At 45.8% G+C, this 12500-nt stretch overlaps 1 protein-coding gene across 1 annotated transcript in view; it reads left to right on the top strand.

Moving 5' to 3' along the window:
- LOC139764631 (homeobox protein dve-1-like) overlaps positions 1 to 12500 on the top strand; it is a 404802-nt gene that overhangs the window by 312892 nt on the left and 79410 nt on the right. The window contains exon 5 of the mRNA XM_071691480.1: positions 5312 to 5420. Coding sequence (XP_071547581.1) covers positions 5312 to 5420 — 109 coding nt within the window. The remainder of the gene's footprint in view (positions 1 to 5311; positions 5421 to 12500) is intronic.

Genomic DNA, 12500 nt, shown 5'->3' with positions numbered 1-12500 from the left:
CCACATATTTTTCAACGCCTCAGAACTTTCGCCCCCTCCCCCACCCTGTGACTCACTTCCGCTTCCATGGTTCCATCCGCTGACAAATCCACTCCCAGATATTAACACTTCACTTCCTGTGCCACTTCTGAAAGCACACTGCTCTCCCCCAATCTGAAGGTCTGTTCATGCCTTCACCCTCTCAATCAATACCCTCCCATATAATTTCCCAAGAATACTCAACAAACTTATACCTCTGTAATTTGAGCACTCACCTTTATCCCCTTTGCCTTTGTACAATGTTACTATGCATGCATTCCGCCAATCTTCAGGCACTTCACCATGAGCCATACATACATTGAATATCCTTACCAACCAGTCAACAGCACAATCACTCCCTTTTTTGATAGATTCCACTGCAATACCATCCAAACCCGCCGCCTTGCCAGCTTTCATCTTCTGCAAAGCTTTCACTACCTCTTCTCTGTTTACCAAATCATTCTCCCTAACCCTCTCACTTCGCCCACCACCTCGACCAAAACAACCCATATCTTACACCCTATCATCTGACATGTTCCACAAACCTTCAAAATACTCACTCCATCTCCTTTTCACATCACCACCACTTGTTATGACCTTGTTATATATATATATATATATATATATATATATATATATATATATATATATATATATATATATATATATATATATATAGTAGGATCATGCAAAAGTAGGTCTCGTAGGAGGATAGAGCGGCGTGAGCACAAGTATATATATATGATGCCCCAGTAGTAATATGTCCAGTGTAGGCAGAGTCGGGTTTTATCCCAGCGTTGTAATAGGATAGTGCTGGGGGCGGGGGCAAGTAAGTGCCGGGGTTTATAGTAGTAGTTGATATTTAGTTACGATGGCGTTGGGTTGACCTCGCCACCGACTCCTGTGGATAAAAAAAAAAAAAAAAAGATAAAATCTATATAACAGTGAAAAAAATAGAATTTATATAACATGGTAGTTTTTTTTTTTTTTTTTGTTTTGTTTTTTTTAACATGGCTGTATTTTACTTATTTGAGTTTTCATATTAGTTACCCCTCAAACTGAAGATTATTCTCTTGGGTTCATTTTATGTTAGTTTTTGTTAATAATTTATGTTGAAGGGCTGGTTAGATATCCTCCTACATTTATTTTCATTTTTGTTTATTGTTCTTATTGATTTTATTACGAAGGGTAAGTTAGTTATTTAATTGTATATGTATATTTTTTTTTATCCTCAAAAGGTAGACTATTCAATTGCTGATATTCATCGTGTTATTATTCATGTTCGTGTACCATATAAGGGGAGGATAATTTCTTATTTACATGTTTGCTATTTGTTTTAAATTATAGTTTCTAATCAAGTACCCATATAAGGATTTCGTATTTATATATTTATTTGAATTTGTCTCATTTTTATCTCATTTTACTCGTTTTCGATTCCCTCATAAGGGTTATTTTTTAATTTTATATTTTGTTAGCCTCAGCCAGATACCCATTATATAGATCAATCACTTTCGGGGTGGATGAACAGCTGGGTTGACTGTGGACCGACTGCCGCAACCAGGATTCGAACCTATGCCATGCTCGACCCTGGGCGGCGGCCCGTGAATGCGTCACGGTCTGGAACGCTAACCGCTACACCACGGAGGTCCCATATAAATTCCATATTTATATACTCGTACGGGGATTATATACACAGTGAGAGATTTTGTGATCAAAGAATTATATTATGTTTCATACCTGAGGTTGTTCTAGATCCTTCTTATGATTATATTTTGATGCTGACTATTCGCCATTTCCCGCGTTTGCGAGGTAGCGTTAAGAACAGAGGACTGGGCCTTAGAGGGAAAATCCTCACCTGGCCCCCTTCTCTGTTCCTTCTTTTGGAAAAAAAAAAAAAAAAAAAAAACCGAGAGGGGAGGATTTCCAGCCACCCGCTCCCTCCCCTTTTAGTCGCCTTCTACGACACGCAGGGAATACGTGGGAAGTATTCTTTCTCCCCTATCCCCAGGGATTATATATATATATATATATATATATATATATATATATATATATATATATATATATATATATATATATATATATATATATATATATTCGTGATTAGCCAAACTTAACGAAACATCACATTTGAACACAAAAACTAAAATGCGGTAATCAGTCATTCTACAGTTATCATCAATTCGTCATTTATTATCCAATCAGGTTTACGGTCGCGTCACGGGGACGAATACGGGGAGTCGAACGGGGATTGTTGGTCTGGTGGTTTTGGCGGGAAGGCGAGATTGATCTAGGTGACGTCATCAGAGATGATGATGATGCTCCTCCTCCAGGTCTCGGGCGGTAGAACTTAACTCTTGAGGTGGAGGACGAGGTGGCTCTTGAGGTGGAGGACGAGGTGGCTCTTGAGGTGAAGGACGAGGTGGCTCTTGAGGTAGAGGACGAGGTGGGTCTTGAGGTGGAGGACGAGGTGGCTCTTCAGGTAGAGGACGAGGTGGCTCTTGAGTGGAGGACGAGGTGGCTCTTGAGGTGGAGGACGAGGTGGCTCTTCAGTTGGAGGACGAGGTGGCTCTTGAGTTGGAGGACAAGGTGGCTCTTAAGGTGGAGGACGAGGTGGCTCTTGAGTTGGAGTACGTGGTGGCTCTTGAGGTGGAGGACGAGGTGGCTCTTGAGGTGGAGGACGAGATGGCTCTTGAGTTGGAGGACGAGGTGGCTCTTGAGTTGGAGGACGAGGTGGCTCTTGAGGTGGAGGACGAGGTGGCTCTTGAGTTGAAGGACGAGGTGGCTCTTGAGGTGGAGGACGAGGTTGCTCTTGAGTTGGAGGACAAGGTGGCTCTTGAGGTGGTTGACGAGGTGGCTCTTGAGGTAGAGGACGAGGTGGCTCTTGAGGTGGAGGACGAGGTGTGGCTTGTATTGTGTGTGTGTGTGTGTATGAGCTGGGGGGGTCATTGTGGCAAGGAGGTCCACCTGCGGTACGTAGGAGGACCATCTGTGGTATGGAGGAGGACCATCTGTGGTATTTAGGAGGACCATCTGTTGTATGTAGGAGGACCATCTGTGGTATGGAGGAGGACCATCTGTGGTATGGAGGAGGGCCATCTGTTGTATGTAGGAGGACCATCTGTGGTATGTAGGAGGACCATTTGTTGTATGTAGGAGGACCACTTATAGTATGTAGGAGGACCACCTGTGGTATGTAGGAGGACCATCTGTGGTACGTAGGAGGACCATCTGTGGTATGTAGGAGGACCATCTGTGGTACGGAGAAGGACCATCTGTGGTACGTAGTAGGACCATCTGTGGTACGTAGGAGAACCAACTGTGTAGGACCATATGTGGTATCTGGTATCAGTGAGAGGTATTCAAGACCTTCATCGAGTGGTTCCACCTACCACATGCTCCTGTACACAACTTCAAATGGTCTCTCCTGCTTCTTAAAGGGGGGGTGGGGGGTTCTTGTTAGAACAAGATTCAACCATCTCCCAATTCGACATGATTGTTTAACGACCTGTTCGTTAGACATCCCACAAGGTACTTTTACTGCTACCTTTTTTAAGGGGAGGACATGTCAGGTCACTGGCTATCTTCCACCACACCCTTATCTTTATAAAACTGTGTACGTCTTTACTATACCCTTATCTTCACTACACCCTCAGTACGACTTATCTCTGACCCGAGTCATAAGAGTCAGGTCAGAGGTTATCTTCACAACACTCTCATCTTTACGACGTGTGTTTGACACCTCTGGCCTCTTGATTCTTAACACCTTTACAAGCCCCCCAAATTCCGCGAGTCTTAAATGTTATGGCAGGTGGCCATCTTCACTACACCCGTATCTTCACTACGCCCTTACACCCTCATCTTCACTACACTTCCCTCTGCCCCGGACAGCCTACTGGAAGCTTACAAAGCATACAAATTATTCCCTCTTGAGACACATGCTTAAGTCCTGAGCTCGACCATTATATATTACATACCCAATTTAATTATCTCTTTTTCTTTTCCCCTGTTTATTAACCATTTTGATAACCTTATTACTCATTACTCATTTATTATGTTTATAGTTGTCTTGTTTTGTTAGAGATAAGGAATTGAACCCCCGTTTTATGTTAGTGATAAGGAATTGAACCCCCGTTTTATGTTAGTGATAAGGAATTGAACCCCCGTTTTATGTTGGTGATAAGGAATTGAACCCCCGTTTTATGTTGGTGATAAGGAATTGAACCCCCTAACGTGCCTCGTCTGTAGCATTGGAGATGCCATCCACGGCATCTGTTATTGTGGTAAAATGATTGTAATGGCTTACTTCTTTCGTTCTCTCCATTCGTGTGGTTCAGGGCATGAGTGTGTCGTCCCGTGCGAATCCCTCCACTGACTATGATTTCTGTGGTTCAGAGCAGTGAGTGCGTGATTCGTGTGGTTGTCACCACTGATTCTATAATTCGTGTGGTTGTGTCGTGAGTGCGTGATTCGTGTAGTTGTGTGCGTGAGTCGTGTGGTTGTGATCGCGAGTGCGTGATTCGTGTGGTTGTCACCACTGACTCTATAATTCGTGTGGTTGTGATTGTGAGTGCGTGATTCGTGTGATTGTGATCGTGAGTGCGTGATTCGTGTGGTTGTGTCGTGAGTGCGTGATTCGTGTGCTTGTCACCACTGACTCTATAATTCGTGTGGTTGTGATCGTGAGTGCGTGATTCGTGTGGTTGTGATTGTGAGTGCGTGATTCGTGTGATTGTGATCGTGAGTGCGTGATTCGTGTGGTTGTGATCGTGAGTGCGTGATTCGTGTGGTTGTCACCACTGACTCTATAATTCGTGTGGTTGTGATCGTGAGTATGTGATTCGTGTGGGCTGTGATCGTGAGTGCGTGATTCGTGTGGGTTATGATCGTGAGTGCGTTATTCGTGTGGTTGTGATCGTGAGTGCGTGATTCGTGTGGTTGTGAGTGCGTGATTCGTGTGGTTGTGAGTGCGTGATTCGTGTGGTTGTGAGTGCGTGATTCGTGTGGGTTGTGATCGTGAGTGCGTGATTCGTGTGGTTGTGATCGTGAGTGCGTGATTCGTGTGGTTGTGAGTGCATGATTCGTGTGGTTGTGAGTGCGTGATTCGTGTGGTTGTGAGTGCGTGATTCGTGTGGTTGTGAGTGCGTGATTCGTGTAGTTGTGAGTGCGTGATTCGTGTGGTTGTGAGTGCATGATTCGTGTGGTTGTGAGTGCGTGATTCGTGTGGTTGTGAGTGCGTGATTCGTGTGGGTTGTGATCGTGAGTATAATGTTGTTCTGTTTTCTGGCCGCAGCAGCCCGTGGAAGGTGCGGTGCGCCCGGGAGATCAAGGACCGCCTTCTGCGCCTCCTTCTGCCGCAGTCCCACCACCTCCTGGTCTCCGCCGGCTGCCCCCTCGATGAGGTAAGTCCCAGTTGTACCTCCTGTATTATAACCCCACCAACCAACCACCCCCCCACCCTTCCCCCCCACTATTTTACCGACAGTACCTCCTGTTCGTGGTACCTCAACGGTAACTGCCTCCCAACGGCACCCCATACGACCGTACCAACGGCACCCCATACGACCGTACCAACGGTAGCCCCTTACTGTCATCTCCACCCCCCCTCCCTGCCAACGATAACCCCTGCCGACGTTACCCCCCTACCAACGACACCCCCTGCCAACGGTACCCCCCTACCAACGACACACTCTTAAGAGCGGTACCCCCCTACCAACGACACCCCCTTACGAGCGGTACCCCCCCTACCGACGATACCCCCTTCCCTACGATATCCCCTGCCGATGGTACCCCCTGCCAGAAGTTATTGTGTAGTGGCGGGGGGTTGCTGTGACGACTGTGTATATAGGTTTTTTCCCCTTGTGCACGACGTTATGACCCTTAAGCACGACGGTACGACCCTTGAGCACCATGGTACGACCTTTAAGCACGATAGTACGGCCTTTGAGCTCGACGGTACGACCCCTAGAACACGGAAGGTACAATCCTTCTACACGACGCCACGACCCTTGTACAACACGGTACGGCCCTTGAGCACGACGGCACGACCCTTGTACACGAAGGTACGACCCTTGAGCACGACGGCACGACCCTTGTACACGAGGGTATAACCCCTCTGGCATGATGTGTCCTGGTTAGGTCATCGTGTTGAAAGGTCGTACCTTCGTGCTCAAAGGTCGTACCTTCGTGCTCAAGGGTCGTATCCTAGTGCCAGAGGGTCGTACCTTGGTGCTCGGGGGTCGTACTTCAACTCGAGGTTCGTATCTTCGTGCTCAAGGGTCATACCTTCGTGCTCAAGGGTCGTATCCTAGTGCTAGAGGGTCGTAACTTCGTGCTCAAGGGTCGTACCTTCGTGCTCAAGGGTCCTACCTTCGTGCTCGAGGGTCGTAACTTCGTGCTCAAGGGTCGTACCTTCGTGCTCAAAGGTCGTACCTTCGTGCTCAAGGGTCCTACCTTCGTGCTCAAAGGTCGTACCTTCGTGCTCAAGGGTCCTACCTTCGTGCTCAAGGGTCCTACCTTCGTGCTCAAGGGTCGTATCCAAGTGCTAGAGGGTCGTACCTGCGTGCTCAAGGAGCCGTACCCTCGTGCTCAAGGGTCCTACCTTCGTGCTCAAGGGTCCTACCTTCGTGCTCAAGGATCGTACTGTCGTGCTCATGGCGTTCAACACAGGAGGCTATCATATATACATAGATGGGGGGAGGAGGAGGGGAATAAAATGAATCTTGAGGTTTTTACTTTTCGTTACGATAATATTTAGTAAATCCGACTTTACTGGTCCTTGACCAGTGTGTGTAGCCATCATTACTCTCAGTAAAGAGGGAGTTTTGTTAACCATTAATAAAATGTATGTTCGGCCAGAGAAAAGTCATTCCATTCTAGTAATGTAATTCAGTCTATGTCTCAACTTATGACGGCTGATTGCGTGAAGAGTCAAGGGGTTAACAACAACAGCAACAAAAAAAAAAAAGCAAAAAGCAAAAACTAAAAACTAAAAAAAAAAGAAAATAAAAAAAAACGCCTCTGAATAATGCCTTCCGGAAATATCAGATAATCTGGTCTTGTTTATTATTTTACCTCGTTTTTTTTTTGTGTGTGTGTGTGTTAAGTATGACACACGCACACACACAAAAAAAAAAGGGGGAAACATTTCATTCAGATTATTCATTTCATGATGAATAATCACCTGTCTCTCTGAATGATTACGCTGAATATGTGCTTATTCCTTGGCTAGTGAGAAGTTCTTTCTGGTTTATGTAAGCTGGCTGGTTTATATACAACGAGTTCCACCCCGCGATTTTATACACTTGTGCTAAAATGGAAAAAAGTCGACCTCTTTTTTTTTTGTTTGTTTCATTATCCCTGCTGTCGCTAGAGGACATATTTAAACTCTTCTTTTTTTTGTTTGTTTGTTTGTTTGTTGATGTGTTTGTTCAAGGTGAGGTTGAGGTGATGATGATGATGAGGAAAAGGAGATTTTAAGGATGATTTGTTGGAAGGTGTCAGGGTGGTATGTGGTACACCGTGTGTAGGACGCGGGGCAAAAGGAGGTACAACGCGGTGGAATGAAGATATCAGTTTTGTTGGGTTAAGGAAGGAAAAAAAAAACGAATTTGGGGACAAAAAGCCGAATCTTCTCTAAGATATAGAGATGGATGGAGAGGAAGACACTGTAGAAGATAAACCTCTGAATGGAAGGGTTGAGAGGATGGGAGGGAAGAGTTCAGATGGCAAGGCGATATGGATTCCAAAAGAGAAAGTGGATGAGGACCTATGGAGAAATTCAGACGATGATTTAAAGACGAATAACAAATTACACTGGAAGGAAGTGAATGAAAGCTGGAAAAGATGTATGAGTAAGAGATGTGTGTTTGTGGGAAATGCTGGTGACATGAAGAAGTAGAGAGAGAGAGAGAATGGTGACATAATGTGCCAGGTCATAGTTATTGCGAAAGACATGAGAAGGTAGAGAGTTCCAGAGCTTCGACGTGTAGGGAAAGAAACATTTATCAAAACCTGCCCACCCTTGAGTTGCTGATGACCACACAATAATCATGCGATGGAGCAGCTTGCCGAGTATTGCATGGTCCAGTGGGGGCATACAAGCAGCCAGCTCTCGGGAGCAAAAATCAAAGTAATGCCTGTAGAAGAGGGAAAGTGAACCAACATTGCTGCGTAGGATAAGAGGGGTCAAGTTTAGGAGTTAGCCTGGGACAGTTTATAAGGCGGACCGCTCTCGACTCAACTCTGTCAAGTAAGGATGGACAGCAAGAACCACCCCAGATGTGAGAGCAGTACTCCATACAAGGACGAATCAATCCCTTGTATAAACGGAGCAACTGTTCAGAAGAGAAGAAGTTTCGACATCTAAACAGGACACCCAGTTTCTTGGCGGCAGACTTAACAGTTCCCGTAATGTGGGGTTTCCAAGAAAGAGTGGAGGTTACAGTAATGCCAAGTATGTTCATCGAGTCAATAGGTGGAATTAGGGGACCGTCAAAGGAGAGACAAGCATTGTGAGGAGTTTTCGACGGAGTTAGATTGCTCTGGACCTGGAAACTGTGTATGGAGGCACGAAGGAAAGTAGCCAGGTGCCTGGTGACTGGGAAAAATAAAGGCAGTGACTGTTATGTTCCACTTTATAGAGAGGAGGAGGAGTAAGGGTGACTGTAAAGCGTTGTGGCAAGACATTGTCACAGGTCGTGTTTAATGGACAGGTGAACACCACTGGTGAAGAGGAAGGTGGGTTTAGGAGGACCTGAAGATGGTGGTGGTGTTATGTAGACCAGAATTATGTACTTAGACAAGAACTAGAGAATGGCGTTGAGAGGGTTAGAAAAAAAAGAGAAGGTGTGGCCGGCATTAATGGATTTTGAAAGGGTGTGAGGGAGGTCAAAAAGGAAAGCTTTGTGGTATGCGTGGGAAGACTTTTCAAGTGTTGTTAAGAGCTTGTATAACGTCCTTGTGCTAGTCTTAGTAAGTAGGCTGTGTGTGTGTGTGTGCGGTGCTGGGTAAGTTGAGAGTGAGGTAAGTGACTGCGGGGTTTATCATTGAGAAAGTGGATGGAAGTGTGCCACAGTTGCTGTATGCCGATGACGCTGTGCTGATGACTTTAAAACCAGAGGAAAGAGCTGGATAAAGTGGTGGTGGGCCTTTCCAGTGTCGGACGTAGGAGGGAGGATGCCAGGAGTGAATACGAGTCAGTGTAATACGTCAGATGTCTACAAGGAAGGCCAGATTATGAGATCAGTTTGCCTAGCGGACAACTGGAAGTTGTGGAGGTGTTCAGCCAGGACGGTGGTGGGAGGAGAAATGAAGGGAGGAGAGTCATGGAGGGGAGAGGGATTCCAAGGTGCTCCCAATACCCTGGTGAAGGGGAGATGCCCGATGCCCCACTAGTGTACAACATGCCTCCGGGAATGATAGTGTGGGGAGGAAACGTGTCTCACCGCTGCTGGTGTATGGATGGGAAAGCCAGGATAGGTGAGGGATCATTTTTGGGCGGAGACCGGTTTGGTTCGGCGATGTAGCTGGGAATAAGAGAGGACGAAGGAGGAGGAGGAAGATGTGAGACGTGAGGGAAGTATTCAGTCGACGGGTCGTGAGGACCAAAGTCTCTCAGGATGGTGTGGTGATACGAGACGTACGGCAAGTCACGGGCTAGCCAAGGATGTACATTAGGGTCACAGTAGATGGGACGTAGGGGATAGATGAACACCGGTAGAGAGGGATAGATGGATAGGTAGTGTGATAGACATGATAAGGGCTAGGGGCGTGCCAGACGATGCTGGAAGGGGCGCGCGAGGATGATGGGGGGTTGACCTGTGGAGAAGGTTAGGTTAGGTTAGGTTAGGTCAGGTTAGGTTAGGTTAGGTTAGGTTAGGTTAGGTTAGGTTTCCTCTTATCCCCACACCATTAATGGAGCCACCGGTGTCACCTGACGAGTCGTACTAACGTGGAAAGTGAAGAAGTAAACAACACTTCACGTCGGCCATGTTTCCCTTCAACACACACACACACACACACACACACACACACACACACACACACACACACACACACCTTGGGTGGAGGATGTGTGAGGTGGGTATAGGAGGCTGTATGCCTCTGCTCTTACCCCATCAACTTGGCTTGGATGTTTTGGTACGTGTTTATATATGTGTGTGTGTGTGTGTGTGTGTGTGTGTGTGTGTGTGTGTGTGTGTGTACACGTGAGGACATACTGTGGCAGGAAGGGCCAGAGTAGTCAGTGCTTATTATGGAACGGGAGACCTTATGGTACATGACGCTTTGGTTGTCATGTGCGCACACTTTCCGATGTACTCACATCACAGTCGTCCCTCCTCATGCCGTACGGTCGTGCGTTTCCTCATAACTACACCCCTCCTCCCTCACTATCACCCTCCCTCCCTCATTCAGTCCTTCCTCTCTGTCCCTCATATTTTTTCTTTTGATCCCCATTCACCACTTGGGTCTCCCAGTCAGAGACCCATTCACTCGTAACTATGCCTCATTAACTCACAACTTCCATTCGTTGGCTGCCTCATTCCAATCCCCCCTCCCCTCTCCCCCCCTTCCCTCCCCTCCCCCTTCCCTCCCCTCCCTCCCCTTCCCTCCCCTCCCCTCCCCTTCCCTCCCACAGTTCCTCACAGCTTCGACGACCACATACCAGACCCCATTAACCCCCCCCCCCTATCTCATCTTTCCCATTCCCCTCATACTTTCCCGTTCCCCATTCGCTTACGAGTGCCCTCATTCACCCATTAAACCACCTTCCCACACCAGCCTCCTCCTCATCACCGCCGCTCGCTCACCCTCCTCCCTAACCTAACCCTGCCACAGTAACACGGCTGACCTCCCCTTCCACAACACCCGTTCCTCACTATCAGTGTGTTGCTGGTGCCTGGGTGTGTTGCTGGTGCCTGGGTACGGGCGGGGGGAGGGGAGGCCACGCAACACTCTACAGGGTGTTGCGTAGTATATGGTGTTGTGGTGTAGCGTTACGTGGTGTTGTGGTGTAGCGTTACGCGGTGTTGTGGTATGGCGTTACGTGGTGTTGTGGTATAGCGTTACGTGGTGTTGTGGTGTAGCGTAACGTGGTGTTGTGGTATAGCGTTACGTGGTGTTGTGGTATAGCGTTACGTGGTGTTGTGGTGTAGCGTTACGTGGTGTTGTGGTGCAGCGTTACGTGGTGTTGTGGTATAGCGTTACGTGGTGTTGTGGTGTAGCGTTACGTGGTGTTGTGGTGTAGCGTAACGTGGTGTTGTGGTATAGCGTTACGTGGTGTTGTGGTATAGCGTTACGTGGTGTTGTGGTATGGCGTAACGTGGTCTTGTGGTATGGCGTTACGTGATGTTGTGGTGTAGCGTTACGTGGTGTTGTGGTGTAGCGTTACGTGGTGTTGTGGTATAGCGTTACGTGGTGTTGTGGTGTAGCGTTACGTGGTGTTGTGGTGTAGCGTTACGTGGTGTTGTGGTATAGCGTTACGTGGTCTTGTGGTATGGCGTAACGTGGTCTTGTGGTATAGCGTTACGTGGTGTTGTGGTGTAGCGTTACGTGGTGTTGTGGTGTAGCGTTACGTGGTGTTGTGGTATAGCGTTACGTGGTGTTGTGGTGTAGCGTTACGTGGTCTTGTGGTATAGCGTTACGTGGTGTGGTATAGTCTTACGTGATGTACTATAGTGTTACGTGGTGTTGTACTATAGTGTTACGTGGTGTTGTAGTATAGTGTTACGTGATGTTGTACTATAGTGTTACGTGGTATTGTAGTATTCAGTTCTGTTGTGTATTCTTAGCAGACTTTTCCTTTTTTTTCCAACCACACATCTTTCAAAAATATTTAAATGTGAATTTACCACAAGATAATGTTTTTATGTTGTCACTAATACATACACTCTCTCTCTCTCTCTCTCTCTCTCTCTCTCTCTCTCTCTCTCTCTCTCTCTCTCTCTCTCTCCCTCAGTGTGTGTTTCCCCCCCCACACAAAATCCTGGATGGAAACAGATTGGACTCAAACATTACAAGTTGTTGTTCAGACTCGTCATGATGCTGTCTTATTTCCTTGTCAATGTATATACTGATGTATATATTATAATAATAGACATTTGAAGAAGTTTATGTATAGATGGGAGTGATTTAAAAGCGACGTCTAACCTTAGTGACTGATGAAGGGAATAATTGTGTCTTATTCTCAGCTGTGATTGTCTTTCTTGTTATTATTGTTATTATTATTATTATTATTATTATTATTATTATTATTAGTATTATTATTATTATTATCATTATTATTATTAATGTTATTATTATTATTGTTATTATTATTATTATTATTATTATTATTATTATTATTATTATTATTATTATTATTATTATTAGTATTATTATTATTATTATCATTATTATTATTAATGTTATTATTATTATTGTTATTATTATTATTATTATTATTATTATTAGTATTATTATTATTATTATCATTATTATTA

The sequence above is a fragment of the Panulirus ornatus genome, chromosome 50 (assembly GCF_036320965.1).
Source record: "Panulirus ornatus isolate Po-2019 chromosome 50, ASM3632096v1, whole genome shotgun sequence".
Lineage (NCBI taxonomy): Eukaryota > Metazoa > Arthropoda > Malacostraca > Decapoda > Palinuridae > Panulirus > Panulirus ornatus.
This window is presented reverse-complemented; position numbering and strand designations above follow the sequence as displayed.